Source organism: Ylistrum balloti, unplaced genomic scaffold (genome assembly GCF_031769215.1).
Source record: "Ylistrum balloti isolate Yb309-2 unplaced genomic scaffold, AGI_CSIRO_Ybal_v1 Utg369830, whole genome shotgun sequence".
In the NCBI taxonomy this organism is placed as follows: domain Eukaryota; kingdom Metazoa; phylum Mollusca; class Bivalvia; order Pectinida; family Pectinidae; genus Ylistrum; species Ylistrum balloti.
This window is the reverse complement of record NW_026781993.1, coordinates 1357786-1374689: the sequence shown is the minus strand read 5'-3', so window position 1 is coordinate 1374689 and position 16904 is coordinate 1357786. Positions and strand designations below refer to the sequence as shown.

The window sequence follows — 16904 nt, the reverse complement described above, 5'->3', positions numbered from 1 at the left end:
ACATTCAAGGTCAAACCAAGGTGATTTTTGTTTACCTTTCTTCCACCATCTGTCCGTAGCTTTTCACCTGTCTCTTCTCCTCTTCTTCCTTTACACTTTTGTCTGTTTCCTCGACTCTTTGTAATTGTGCTTCAGATTTTCTCCTTCTTTTATTTCTCCAGTCACTGAAATTCTGTTTCAGACAAAATAATAATTAAACTTCAATAAAATTCATACTATAAACAATCGGTTTGTTCTGTTGAAATCAAGCCCTTAATTATTATGTGAAATCAGTGTTTTTTTGTGAAAATTTGTTGAACAAGACTTTTATGGTTAAAAATAAAACAGAAACAACTTAATCACAACACAAAGATTCAGAGCAGACTGATGCCTGGATATTACACAATATATGTCCATTGTGTTGCTTACCTCTTAACCAGTGAAATACATATGATATAAAGAATATTTTGTTAGCAATATCTTTCATAAGATATGGACTTTCCTGTCATTTTCTAGAGTACCTAATTGTCCAAAATCCCAATCAAGAGCATTTTACATAATAGATCTGTATCAGAATTGCCTAAACAGTAGAGCATAATTTGACAGAAAACATTTCACACTTATTCGTGTCTAGTCTCATGCACAGGAAATCACAACTTACAGAGTCTTGTGTTTCTAATTATAAAATCTTATGTACAAGGACCTCTTCAATTCAAATATCCTCTACTTATGAAATGGTGACTTATTTTTCAATTTGTATTCTGAAATCTTAAAACTTCAGTCTATGGGAGATAACTGCAATAAAAGATTCCAGCAACATTATTCACGGTAGAATTAAGTGGGACATTAATAGTATCTTTATTATGTCTAATTAGAGGAAATGGACAATTTTCTGTCATATGAAACACTTGATATACCTATATAATAACATCCTGAACATAATGCTATAAAATCTGTTGTATACCTGTTATGAACTCTCTTGCACAATTCAAAAAGAAACGTAGTAATTTCTAATAGATTTCCTAAGCAGATAATAACTAACAGTCTACAGCACAAAGAGCAGTAAATAATACAAGCAGCTAAAACCAAACATGAGAACAATATCTGTTATAACATTCTATACTTCAGTTTGTTTTTTTTACCTTTATAGAAAAGTATGAATCAAAACATCAATGGAATAACGAGTTTCAAAAAACTTGCCGGCAATACCGAGAAACTTTTCTGATTAATTCAGTCAAACATATAAACTACATGAATTTTTGTATGTATCAGTCCAACAACTTGGCTACTGCATACTGCCAGTTGTATCAATGAGCTTTCTGACTGGAAAACTTACTTTGGTCAAGTAAATTAGTTTGTATTGGTCTGAAATTGGTCAAGTTAGTGTAAGTTGATTGAAGTAATATATCAATCTATCATATTTCTCAGTAAGAGAATCAACCTAACATATCAGAATACACAATGAGACCACAGTGAGGCAGAAGTTAGTTTTCTGTCTGTCGTGTTCTCACTGCTGCCACCAAATGACAGTCAGCTGATGAACCATAATACATTGATGTTTACTAAACATACACATCATCACCATCTCAGAAAGACTATCTACTTATGGAGAAAAATAAATTCAAAATATAAAGACCTGCATATTCTGCTAAATTTCAATTAAACCATGGCAATTTTCTTAATTCTTCAGTAAAAATTACAAAGACAGCTATATAGAAATACCAAGCAGAAGAGGTAGATAATGTATATTTTCTACCAAGCAGAACATCCAAACAATAGATTTACAGGTGTAACAAATAAATAACAATAGTGTGACTTTGTAAACCAAGCACAACAAACTATAAATGTACATATACTGTTTTAAGCAGTGAAGTGTACGCTGTATCATGCTGTGGCATATTTCTAAATCAAAACCATCAAAACTTGCTACAGGAAGAAAAGGCCACCCACCAATTCTGTTTAAAGATTATTAGTTAATTTCAAGGTTGATAATGCTGTCCATTGTCAGATTGTTGTAACAGTAAATAAGAAGAGATCTTCTGATGAAGACTTTTATAAATTCAAATAGCATTATTGATATTTATCAGTTATTCAGCAAGTTGATTTCCTAATATGTACACAACAGGTGGTGTCAGACTCAAAATGGTGGATGGCCTTCAAGACTGCAGACATATCATCAGTGGGTAACGACGGGGTAAACGTGGTCCAGCAAACTACGACACACCATGGCAGCTAAATGTATGAAACTAGAGGTGAAACAACAGGTCCCAGATTACAACCAGCCTCAAACAGGTCATTGACTTTAAAACACCCGCAGTATATGCAATATTTGTCATCCTTTTCAATATCACTTATGATAATAATATAAACTATTCTTTTTAACATATTTTTCTTGCAGTTAGCCCAGGGTACCAACAGGTAAGAGTGGGCTTATTATCAGATATGGGCTTATTGCTGGATGAATATGGGTTGTTTCACTTTCAGCAATTATTCTTTGATTTTATACTGTAGCAGTTTATTCTGTTGTTTTGATTTCAAAGTAATATTTGAGGCGGGTTGTAAGCATGGGGCTGGATATATACACCAAGTCTAGAAACTCACTGCTTTCCAATCCTCATCCTGATCATTGGCCCATGGCTGAAAGTTAAAAATATTGTCACCTCCATAACTACTGGTGTCAGAACTGCAGGAATGGGGGACAGGACCAACCATTTACCATTCCCAAATAATAAGAAATCCTTCAATGATTTTGTCAGCTACAGTTTTGGTGTGATATATATTTAAGTACAACTAATACACCTGTGTAACTGGAGACATTACCCAATCACTGCACAGACATTATCACTCTGTACCTAGAAAACCTTAAAACTACATCAATATGCCTAGTATTTAGGTAATATAATTCTGTCTAATGTACCTGGAAACCTTAACACCATATAAATATACACAGATTGACATAATTCTGCCTGTGTATCTGGAAACTTCCTCTATATACCGGATAATATGATTCTGCCTGCCTGTGTACCTTTAAACGACATCGATATACCTGATAATATGATTCTGCCTAACTGTGTACCTTTAAACTACATCGATATACCTGATAATATAATTCTGCCTAACTGTGTACCACCTAATGACTACATCAGTAAGTAATTCCTACCAACATTATATATATGGTAAATAAACAGATAAGTTACATGATATGACTTAATCATTCCCACAGGATACCATCACACATTCCTGATGCTGGGAGCGGACAGTAGAATTAAACGGCTTTCCAAAACAGTGTCTAATAGAAAATACCTGCTGAAGACATATATAAGTGATTTCCTGTAGATATCCTCTGACTGTCTTATACAATTAGCAATTGAAGTCTGAGTTCAATTTCATCGCTGTAACTAGCTCTGATTCAATAAAAAAGTTAAAAGTGATGGAATTTTTCTGAAATTATAAATTTGAAAAAAAAAAAAAAAAATACTAATCAAATCATCAAGAAAAAAAAGGATAATTTGGAATTATCATTTCACTTTGCCTGTCCATCTCACATATTTTCCACTGTCTTAGACTTATGAATATTCAGGAACAATGAATAGGTGATGATGTCACACCATCCATGTATGACAAAATGTGCATAATTAATACTGATTGTGTTTATCATGTTGTCTAACAATTCTGATTACCTGACTGACCAAACATATCACAAATCATTTTCATATTAAGATTATTACTAACTAGGATTGGTAAATACAATATTCCATCTGTAGACACTAATAATGTTTGTCTACAACATATACTTACCTTTTGTATCAACAAGGTTTTATGTTATTATGTATTTAAAATTTGTATCCAAACAATTCCAACAAAAGAACATACTAGCATGGTGATCATAAGATCAAGTTAATTCTTGAACCTAAAAATCCTATATACTTCTTCTCACGCTTCTATCAAATTATCATAACTTATGGTAATATTAACATTACAATGTAACAAGGTGTTGTCTCAATTGTGTTCACACCATATTACAAATGAGACTGCAGAGATTGTATCAATATACATTACTTTTCATAAACAAGATGGTCAACACCCATCCTTTACACAAGATTGATTCCACTTCATCCAAAAAATTCTCCAGACAAAAATTGGGAAATATCAATTCATTCCTACAGGAAGACCAAGACTTTAAGGAATTAACTCAATTTCTCATATTGGGCCCAGCCCCTCCTGTCACAGGGGGTTAAGACTTCGCCTTTATACATGATTGATTCTTCTTCACCAAAGAATGCTTGAGACCAAATTCGTGCAATATCAGTTCATTCCTACAGGAGGAGTAGGCTTTTAAAGAATTTACTCTATTTCCACTTTTGGACCCCAACTCTCCTGCCTCAGGGGGCCAATAAACAATATGAACTTGGTTTGTTTTACCCCAAGGATACTTCTAACCAAAATCTATGCAGTTGTTCATATCTAATAGCAAATTTTAGTAAAAAGTTAACAGACAACAGATGGACGATGGATGCTGTGTCATGGCATAAGCTCACAGGTCCTTTGGACCAGGTAAGCAAAAAATATGACTTAAAATTCTATTTGAAATTTATCTAAATCATTTTTCACTTCATAAAAACTGAAATCTTTCAGATATATCAGATAATGATCAAGTACATCCCACAAGAGTAATGTTGAAAAAGTTAACAGAAAATTAAGATCCCATGAAAAAATTCCAGAATGAAGGATTCCATCTCTCACATAAAGGTAATTTACATGATTATTAAATGAATATATGATAAATTTTCCTTTCTTTTCTTATCTCTTTATGTCTCTGTTTGACAGAATAATGAATATTTCAAATAACTGCTGTTTTAGATCATGAATATTCATGTGCCTAGATACTATTTTGGTGGGATGGTTGTTAAAAGTGATGAATACATTAAAACCAAAAATAACTTTTATACAGGAAGCCATATACATGTAGGTATAAATTATGTATTATAGATCCACAAACATGTTAACATCAAATATAATCGAGATATTTAGAAAAGTACTTTTACATTAAGATTTTGAAAATTGTTTAAGTTTTATGTTCATTTTTACATTTATAGAATATTCAGTACTGTGATGTGTAACCCCAATATCAACATACATGAATGTGACAGTTATGTAAATGAAGGTTTTAAAAACTACATATACTTATGGCTAATTAGAGCTAATAATATTATTAAAGGCAAATGATATACAATAATTTGTTAATTAACCACTGGACAAAAAATGCATACAATTTTGCTGAATTATGAAATACATATAACACGTGACATTAGATACAAGTGAAGGGTAGAAACCATTGTGCACAGCTTGATATAATAATATATGCCGGATTTGTTTTATTAATATGTTGGTTTTAAATACTTCAGTAAATTAATACCAGATTATTTATTACAAAAAATCTCAGGAAAATGAAAGAGAAACAAAATTGAGAAACTAAAACCGATTTTTGCTGATTATAATCAGTCCCTAGAACAACTCTAAAAACAATGATATTCCCATAACCTTGACCTTTGACTTAGAAAAAAAGTACACCCATGCATACGACAATATCATATAAAGGTGTTTGTTCGACATTTTCTCATAATTCCACAATAGTTTCTGAAAGTGGACTTAACATGACCTAGCTTTAACAACACAAAGATGATGTTGACCTATCACATTTGACCTTTAAAGACACACCCTTACTGTGGTCTTTGCTTCATGATAATACTTATATGTCCTATATATACACTCAAACAGTTTATTTGAGCCATCAAGGATTTATTTAAAGATGAATATGTTTGATATTCAAAATCACCATTTAAAATACAGTTAAACAGGATAAAGTATTGTGGTGAATGCTCCACGATATTATGTGATGTGAACGAAAGGCCATAACTCTATCATCATGTTTGGCAATAACACCTATTGCAGTTTGTCATCATGATCAAATGTCTTCTGGTTGGAGATGAATATCTGATTTTCTCCTTCCTCACAACAAATATTGTTTTTTCTTGAAACAAATCAGTTTTGACCAGCTTTTTATAAACTTACCCATTACCAAATTACTTAAGTACATCAGGCAGGATGTGCATTAACTGTCATTGTTGATCAATTATGCACTTTTAAATTAATCATCATAAAATTATCAAGAATATATATATATATAGATCTTTTTCCTCTCTTTATAATAAAAAGTGCATAACTCATCATAAATAATTTGGTTGTGTACACATAAAGGAGCACAGTTACTCTGAAAGTCCCTACTAAGTTTATACAACATTAAAAAATACTTAAGTATAATAATCATTACAAATGGAGGCGTATAAGGAGCTGAATCATCCACACAAAAATGAACTGACCATGATGAAAACAGACACCCCTCGGACAAAGTAGTCAAGTCTGTTTGTAGAAAAGACAAGATTTAACAGAATATATCATTGCTTCATTTCAACGTCTTATTGATTCATATCAAAACAAAAGTAGGTCATGACCTGATGTGCTTTAAACTTTCTATTTTTCTACTTTAATTCATTATTCTATGATGGCTTTGAAAAAGCATTAAAAATTAAACCTTTTCCTACACCCCCCCCTCCTCCCCCTCTCCCTTCCCACTTTTTTTTTTCATTTTGTAAATTCACGTTTACTGTTGAATATTGAATACTTTGAATCAAAGATAATTTTCTACACATAAAGCTAAAAACAAGGTGGCAGTGACCCAATTTTGCAATGATTTCAAAACAGATAAAGAAAAGATATTCTGAACATCTTACTTTACCACAATACTACTGTATTTTCCGTGTTATAAATCGCACAAGTATATAAGCCACAGAGCCAATTTTTTTAGCGATTTTTTCGATTTGATCCACATATTAGCCTTACCGGAATATGAGTTGCACCATTTCTTACGTGTGGTAACCATTATTTTCTTGACCAAAGTGCATTGATAAAACAAACAACGGAAGCCAATTTATCAAGATCGTCAGTGAAACATTTAACATAAGTTTGTAAATGAATTATACACAAATAATCCTTCCTTTTATTGATATGTTTCAAAAATGTAAAATAGCAATATTTGAACTCGTCTTCACACAGATATAGGGTCTGACATTACGTATGGTTTACTTAACAGTATCTCCATTGGTGTCTGTACTATTAAATGTAAGCAAGGTCCTTGCATGCTGGCAAAATTCTTATAGTCCCATATTACTCCTTTTAAGTTATATGAATCCATTTTTATCGTAAATAAGCATGTTTACAAGGATTTGACCTATAACCTAATCACCTATGATCCCAGGATGCAACAGGATGTAAACATCTGCTATGGCCTCCGAATCAACCAGGAAAGTTAAGAAGATTTTATTGTGATTCATGCTAAAAGGTATGACTAATTAAATCCACAAGAATGTTATTTTTATATCAAACTTAAAATTCTCCTGTATATGATTGCAAATGCCGTTTGTAGATGATCTATTTCAGTCACAAACATGATGGACAGGTACTCGTAAAAAATCAGTACTGGAGTACTCTTATGTTCCCCTCCCCCCTCCCATTCTGCCAATTTTTTTTCTGTCCACATATAAACCTTATTGGTATATAAGCCATAAGCCACATGCCTAACCTCCAAGGAAAATGCTGTGGCTTATAATCCAGAAAATACAGTATTTATTATGACTTATTAAAATTTTGATCAAATTTAATAGTTTAGCTTGAATGTCTGATTTCATGTTTTTAAATGATTTACCAATTAATATAACAACTTAAATTTTAACAACACTGCTTCATTTTTGAATTAGAAATGTAAATAATAATCCTAATGATTACTTATCAGGGTAAATGTGCTCTAGTGTGTACAGTATAAAAAATAACAAAGATGAAAGAAGTTAATAATACCTGTTCGATAGCCAAAACCGACTAGAGAGCAACAAATGTGTGAGACAGGTAGTGTCATCAAACAGTTAAATTGTGTAAAAACAAGACATAAAAAAGCATGTATATATGATAATCCTGAATTTCTCTGCATTTATCTACACTTCGCAAAGACTAATATTAAATATGTACAATCTACTTAAAATTCATCAATTAAAATTTTTATTGTGAAACAAAAACATGTACGTCTGGATGATTAAAGAGATAAATAAACATGAAGAATGTCTTTAAAATAAAATTCTTTAAAAGCTAATGATGTTTTATCTTTTTGATTGTAAAATATCTATGTAGTATATTTCTGGTTAAAAATGGGGGAGTAGGGGGAAGCAATCTTGTAAAACATTCTTACCGACTGCCACTCCTGTTCGTCGCTCTCATTTTTGGAGCGAACTTTTTTCACTTCTTCAGACATTTTCATTTGCATGCTTGCAACTTTGGCCATGTCGTTGGATGAATTCACTTTAACAAATTGTAAAGGGTTTGCACTAGTGGTGCTGGTTTTCCTCTCGTGTGAGCGAGTAGGGATTGAAACATGTCCATCCATGCTATCCGTGGAAGATGTTCGTGTATGGCTATTTTTGCTCGATAGGTCCGGAGTGCTCTGATACAGCGAGTCATCTTCCGAATTTCTTGCCAGTGAGAAGTCGCCACTTCTATTTATAGATGAGGTACTATCTGCCCTGCGCATTTGTACTCCAGGCATATTTGATTCTTCAAGCGAAAAACTTAACTCTGATTCTCTTGAATTTGACAACGACCCGTACGAGTCATATGCACTATCTCGAACGTGTTTATTGTCGACTGACTGTCTTACACTGTCGTGAATCTCATTGGACCCACATGAACTTGATTGGTCTCCAAACTCACAATTATCTTGTTGGAAGTGGTCCTCTGATATTATGTCTTTGCCATTGTGGTGTACCAGTGGTGTAAATGCACTGAAGTCTAGCTGTGGTCCAGAATAGGTATGATACACACTTTTCCCTAACCAGTAAATTCCAATAGCTACCTGTGAGAAAAGAAATACACTTTTGGTTAATACCATCGTGAATGATCTAAAAAATCATAACACAAGAAATAACAGATTTAAGGAATCCCACATCGGAGATGTGAAAAATGATGTTTTATGTCAAATAAGACAGATTAACAGACAAAGCATGGAATGAGCAGGATTTGTAAGCAAACCATACATATAATAAACCTAGTTCCTTGACCAAAACTTGGCATATGAAATGAACAAAGGGCCATAACTTTGCATTCGGTAGAGCTTATGACTTGAATTCCAGATTCTAGTTGACAAAACTCAATCATCCAAAGAAATGCAACTCAAAACCTGGAAAAGGACAATTTGAAACTCTGGATAAAGGTGAATTGTGTCACCTGTTAAAGTTCAATAGGCCACCATCTTGAGGAATACTCCTGTGTAGGATTAGACATATTTCCACAACCAGGGTGGCAAATACATGGATCATTACTGAAGAGCAAACTTTCAAGTAGGAGTATCAATAACATTCAATAGTTGTTTGAGAAACTTTTAACATTCATCATACAAATTCCACTAAATCAATGACCTAGCTTTGTGTGTTCTTGTTACTCCACCCAAGATAAGTATCTGAATAATGTATATACACATGTGTGCAACTGCCTCCCACCATGTAAATACTGATTGATATTCCTACATACCAAATATATCTAATCCTGTCCAAGGTACAGTGATAAGTACGATAGGAAAGATTTCTGTGTCATCAAATACCCTACCCACATATTTCACTTCATACAACTAAAAATAACTTCCTACTGAACAAAAATTCACACCAGCCATGTGACATATTCAAAAGTGACATCAACAAAATGTTTTAATCAATAATGTGTATTAAACATTCAGTCAAGCTCTTCAAACATCTAACTCCAGGGAGGCACAGCTGCCCATGGTCGATAGTGTGATCCAATGAATGTTCCTGAACTATAGACTATAAACATGAATGAACGACTACAATCACATGAAATGTTGAATTTATTATTGCTATATAAATTACTAGGGCTCAATGGACCAGAAATATCACCTATAAACTATAATAGTAGCAAAAATAAACAAGTGTGAGACAATAATACCAAAAATGATCTTCTTACCTAATTCTCTCAAAAGACTTTTAATGAAAATTTATCAAAACATTGATATCCAATTAAGTGATCAAAGGATGAACTCTATTGGAAACATATTGTTATACATGAGGAAACAAAAATTTCAGTCATAATTCCAGCCAATTACATCTTAAAATTGGTGTATAACTCAGATTGTCCCTAAATTGGGCGTTTTTTTAAGTTAAAGCCATCCTTTTAAGGATTTTAGGATTTCTTCTTTTCAGAAGTCAGTTCCTTTCTGTATGCTCAAGACTGATCGTCCTTTCTTTGATCATTTGGATATTTCCTACCTTCTTTTTCACTGACTTCACCTTAACTCCTCAGAATAAATGACACTTTCAATCACAAGGGTTAAATACCTTTCACTTAGATCAAATGAATCGGTGACTGATACTACTGTATTTTTCACTTCAAAATTTTGATCTGTAAATGACATCAGTATTTACCAACAATCAATCAGGTGGCGTTTATACACGAGTGTGACATCTGGTGTCAAACATCTGACTCGATACTGAACTAGGGTCACGCTATATCGATCACAGATATTCTAAGGCACAAAACAGATCTCACTATTATTGAAAATAAACCAACCCTAAAGCAGCAAACATGACACAAGAAATCTACAATACAATGTAAACAGGATATATTTCAATGTAAAGAAGATAGTTTTAATCTCAGTAACCAATGTTTAATATTTCATTTCATAATGATGTCAGTCAGAAATCTGAAATTTCAGGATGCCTCATGTAAATATTCTGATACAACAAAAATTATCCATCTGTCCTAACACTAGCTACAGTGGATTGGTAAATTGTCCTTAATCCCAAAATGTGATATGATATTCAGAACTGGGTAACTTCATTTTAGCTGTTGCTTAAGCACAACTTCACATAATTTCTGAAGAAGGATGACAGCTAGAAACAATTTTGGCAAACATGAATGTCAAATGTTTCAAAGTAGCTAAAATTCTAAGCTACTGATACGTAATTTTAAAAGATTGATTACCATGTCTGTTTGTGGATTACTTCCCAATTACAATTTACTGAATCGTGAAGTAATTACCAGAAATATCGTGAAGTAGTTACCAGACATATAGTGAAGTAGTTACCAGACATATCGTGAAGTAATTACCAGACATATCGTGAAGTAATTACCAGACATATCGTGAAGTAATTACCAGACATATCGTGAAGTAATTACCAGACATATCGTGAAGTAATTACCAGACATATCGTGAAGTAATTACCAGAAGTAGTTACCAGACATATCGTGAAGTAATTACCAGACATATCGTGAAGTAATTACCAGACATATCGTGAAGTAATTACCAGACATATCGTGAAGTAATTACCAGACATATAGTGAAGTAGTTACCAGACATATCGTGAAGTAATTACCAGACATATCGTGAAGTAGTTACCAGACATATCGTGAAGTAATTACCAGACATATCGAAAAGTTTCTATTTAAGGAAAAATTTCAGAAAAAACCCCTGAATTCAAAACAGTCAAGCTAAGAAATGGTTTATCATCAACAGGTTGTGTTCGATTACAGTTGTGTTATACAACAGCAGTAAAATTGTCTTTTTATAAACAAAATATACAGTAGTAGGAGAAATCTTTTAGTTACGGCATGATGATGGAATTTTTAATAAGTCTGTGTGTGTTTTATGTTCTATGAAAAAAAGAAAACAAGTTTTGAAAATGACACCAAAATGATGCAAAATGCCCCTTGGTTTGACGTCTTCACCTTTGTTTTGAAAGGTCATGACCTCAGGATTTATTCCGAGAGATTAGCAAACACTGTAACATGGCAGGAACACAAATTTTCCCTTTCATGTCCTGTCATTGCCTGAACTATTACGTGTTAGAGACCGTTCAACTGCATCAGTTAAAGGAGGGACTAAAGCATACTGGACACATGTTGTAGGAGGGAATATCTAAAACTAGATCAAGCATGTTTGAAGAGAATTAGTGTATCAAAGCCACATTCAGCCTTGAATAGTAATGAGTTTCCCTTTTATAAATACTAGCATTGCCAAATTCTGTACAGCCACCTGCCTTAAATCTATCGTACGTAAAATCCTAGTTGACATGATAAATTGCCAAAACTGATATTCTCTATAATGTAACATGGCTTTCATTTATAGTGCTGATATTGCCAAAAAATAAGAATGTTTAAGTATTTATTCAAACGTCCTTGTTTATCACTGCTGAAAATCTTCACGGTCCACCCTCATCTCAACAAAATACCTGCTGTACATTTATACCCAAATCAAGGTAAACACGATGTAAGTAAACATTACTAACTACCAAGTTACAGTCTTCTATAATCCTCACTTTCTGGGCTTTTTATTTTTTGTTTTTAATTCGTTTTTTCACTTTACAAAAATTAAAAATTTTTACATGTTTAACTGAGTGCTATTAGCCTAAATTGAAGCATGCAAATTGGTTTTAACACAGCAGGAGACCCAAGAAAACCTGACAGAGCTCTGGTGAGCTCCAAATGAATGTGTGCTTTTCACATTACTAGTCAACTTTCCATTGATTTTTAAAATTTTCATCAAGATCTCCTTCTGGGGGTAATGAAGTCTGATGTGATGCCAATTGTATTGTCCATCATGTTTACTTACATTTCTCACTCGTCGATCAGACTCCTGCTTCAAAATGTGTTCTGAGCTGAAAAACAGAAAAATTCACTTTAGTTTTTTTCTAATAATAAGGTATACTGTATGACTGATGCAGAATTTAAATAATTCATTGTATTGAAATTTACAAAAAGTGTAACAGACATGAGAAACTGTTGATAGAGGCACATCACCTGTTGATTTCAGTAAAACAGAAGTTTACGATGGGCCAGCTAAAAACAGAAATATAATCTGTGGCCACTTTTAGCAATAAACGAGCTATCTATCTATGTGTACCTGATGGATCAGGAACATGTGCGAGTTATCTGGAGGAGTGCATGTGTGAGTTACCTGGTGGCGAACAAATGTGCCTGTTACCTGCTGAAGTACATGTGTAAATTACCTGTTGGAGTACCTGTGTGAATTACCTTGCAGAGAACCTGTGTGAATTACCTTGTAGAGTACCTGTGTAAGTTACCTGGTGGAGTACCTGTGTGAATTACCTTGCAGAGAACCTGCGTAAATTACCTTGCAGAGAACCTGTGTAAATTACCTTGTAGAGTACCGTGTAAATTACCTTATAGAGTACCTGTGTAAATTACCTGATGGAGTACCAGTGTGAATTACCTTGTGGAGTACCTGTGTAAATTACCTGATGGAGTACCTGTGTGAATTACCTTGTGGAGTACCTGTGTAAATTACCTGATGGAGTACCTGTGCCAGATACCTTATGAGTCACCTGATTAGTAAAACTAACCTGTGTGATATACTTGATAAGTTACCTGTTGAGCTATGGGGTAACTTTGAGAGCTACTTGTATGAGCTATTCTGTCATCTGTTCATTGGTGTAACTGTGAGCTTGACTGGTATGAAATATCATGTGAGCAACCAGATTGAGTTTAAGTTATGTGAACTACCTGTAAACAGCTTCAGGTATATGTAAATGAATTACCTAGGAATTGTCTATTTCTGACCTAATTACATGTATATGAGTTTGTATGAGTGACCATGATATATCTGAGCTAACTATGATAAATTCTTAGATGTTCACATATGAGTTATTCAGTCATTGTTGTATCTGATCAAGATGTTACATATGAGCAACTGGTTACCTGTGTCACTCATTCAGACGTTAACCTATGAACTTATGGTTACCTGTGTCACTCATTAAAATGTTAACCTATGAACTTATGGTTACCTGTGTCACTCATTAAGATGTTAACCTATGAACTAACGGTTACCTGTGTCACTCATTAACATGTTAACCTATGAACTAACGGTTACCTGTGTCACTCATTAACATGTTAACCTATGAACTAACGGTTACCTGTGTCACTCATTAACATGTTAACCTATGAACTAATGGTTACCTATGTCTCTCAGTCAGGTGTTTATTTGTGTGTTACCTGTGTGATAATGCTACCAGTATGTCAGAGCTTAAATAAGTAACACATGACATTTATCATTGTGTCAGATACAGCCCAATGTTCATTCATGTTTATTTACACAATGACACATTGTTATAATGTACATTCCAAGGACTACAGCCTCTAAGGTCCAGTCTATTTCAGTTAACATCTGACCTTTTAACATTGTGGTCTGTAATTATCCTCTCAAATATCATATACACACATAAATGATGATGTATCTCTTCTGTAAAACTGACCACACATAAGCTCAGCATAGCAACATATAATATTACTTTTTAAATAAAGTGACGTAGTTTAATTGTCATTTATTAACTTCTGTAAAATCATATGTTTTTGTCACATTCATTTTGTTTAAATCCCTTTTTGTTAACTTTATTTTTTGCTAATTATTGCTGAGTGAGTCTATACTTATATGGATCTTTACAATTCCTGGATATGTAAACTTGTAGAATTGCCTACAAAATCAATGAAAATGTATCACCCACTAAAACTGAAGATTTTGCAGTATATAGAGTCTGGTAGATTCTTTAAAAACCATTCTTTTGAGAATAATTAAGAACTGATTTCCAGTAATGAATAACTGTCATAAACATTAACCTATTAAAACTGAAATCAGCTCTAATTCAATCATCCTAAACACATCTGTATAATTTAATTACACCACAAACAAAATCAGTTTCTAGTATATTTATATATTGAAGTACTTTTAATTATAAATCTGTCATATAAAAAGCTTCTAATTAGATTAAGATTAATTAGAGATATTTCTCACCTGTAGCAAATTAATTACCAAATTTTGATTAACACCTGAAGTACAGCGAGACACTTATAAAATTCCTAATTGATAAAAAATGAGCTATAATTAGTAACAGCTCAGTAAGGATTAACAGAACAAGTGACTACCTGTCCCGTTTATCGTTACTCTCACCTGCCAATAGAACTAATCACATAAACATGTCACTAATGAGTGTTAAACATATCAAACTGGGAAGGAAAAAAAACACAAACTGGAATTTCCATTTCCCAGGGAACATTTTTGTCCTTAATGTACTTGAAAGCATTAATTACAATAAGCGTGTGAATCGGTTTTTCATTTCTATATTATGTCAGAATAACAAGAAAATTTCCTCAAACTTTTCATCTACAGTATATGAGTGGAAGGGGCAAGAAAGTGGAGGGGGTTAGGGGCAGTCAATGGTGATGAGGTGCGGGTGGGAAGTTTATTCTGTGTGTTGAGGATCAAGAGCCTGTATGCTTGTGATTCTGTCTTAATCACATGTGTGGTGATGGTGGGAAAGTGTGTTGTGAGGGATGTGGTGTGGTTGGAGTGTGAAGTTGATGTGTGTGTGTAGGGAGGGGGAGTGTTGATGTGTGTGAGTGTGTTGTGAGGGATGTGGTGGGAGAGTTGACATGTGTGAGTGTGTGTTGTGAGGGATGTGGTGTGGTTGGAGTGTGTGTTGTGAGGAATGTGGTGGGATAGTTGTGTGTGTGAGTGTGTGTAGGGAGGGGAAGAGTTGATGTGTGGGAGTGTGTGTTGTGAGGATGTGGTAGGAGAGTTGATGTTTGTGAGTGTGTGCAGGAAGGGGGACGAGTTTGTGTGAGGTTCTGTGTGGAGGTATGATTTGTTCTTTCTGTCTAGGTGACCATTGTGTACTAGTTGTTGTGGTAGGAGGTAGGGGTAGGGGGTGTGTGGATCGGGTGTGAGAATGTTTGTGTAAAACACAAGTATATTGCATGCAGGTATATTAATCTGTCTACATGTGTATGTCTTTGTAAAGTGACAGGGGAAGAGGGATGGGGTAGGGGGGGTGGGGAGAAAGGAGACTGTGTATGTACATGGGTGGAGGGGGGTGGGGGAGAAGGGGACTGTGTATGTACATGGCGTTGGGTGGGTTTCATTGAGTCTGTGAGACACCTATAATATTAAGTCAAGTGCAAGCACAAGGGGAGACTTGGGCATATAATGATAAAGGGTGAACATGACTGAAGGCGAAATCAATTCTGTTATGAAACAATGTAATTATCGTTCATAACCTATTACCTCATTAACATTTTCTATATATTTGAGTGACTTATCAATTATCTACAGACATCATTAAATCAGTTATGTCATCAAGCTGGGACATTAATAGCCATACACAATTTGAAGCATTTATCATTATGAATACTGATTTCATCAGACAAAAAAATTATGTTAATTTAGAAAGGAATAATCGTCAGTCTTACCTTTAATTACAATAACACCAAACAAGAGAGAAATTTCCATCCGAGAAAATAATCATCATCACAAACAGATTGTAATGACACACGGCCACATACCTTCTCCCAGTCTCAATACCACTATCAGCCCTCAAATGGGTTCTTATAAAGAAATGCAAGTTAAAAATCCAGGACCAATGATAACAAAAACAGCATGTAGGCTTTTACTAAACCTGTTCACAGGTAAACAACGAAGGTATGTTCAATCCTTACTGGTATGGCTAAGTATAGATATGCTAACGAGTCCAGAACAGGTAAGGCCGAGCACAGGTAAGCTGTGCCATAATACATTCTAGCTCGCAAGCCCAATGTCACACTAACTCCCTCTGTTTGGCCCCGGATCAAGTCCAAACAATTGCGGACAATATATAGCAATGAAATAACATAGGAATGTTGATGGATTACTGGGTTGTGCAAACAACTGTCTGCATATCCTCCACCTTCCCCCTGGCTTCCTGTACAGGAGCTGACAATACCACAGTAACAGTGCTTGTTTACACAAATGGTAGAAATTCTTGATT

The 16904-nt window shown here is 34.0% G+C and overlaps 1 protein-coding gene across 1 annotated transcript in view; it reads right to left on the bottom strand.

Annotated features, from left to right (window-relative positions):
- LOC132545173 (LIM and calponin homology domains-containing protein 1-like) overlaps positions 1–16904 on the bottom strand; it is a 79335-nt gene that overhangs the window by 19270 nt on the left and 43161 nt on the right. Inside the window, exons 5-8 of the mRNA XM_060208849.1 lie at positions 12701–12746; positions 8276–8935; positions 2581–2616; positions 36–172 (exon numbers count right to left, since the gene is read on the bottom strand). Coding sequence (XP_060064832.1) covers positions 36–172; positions 2581–2616; positions 8276–8935; positions 12701–12746 — 879 coding nt within the window. The remainder of the gene's footprint in view (positions 1–35; positions 173–2580; positions 2617–8275; positions 8936–12700; positions 12747–16904) is intronic.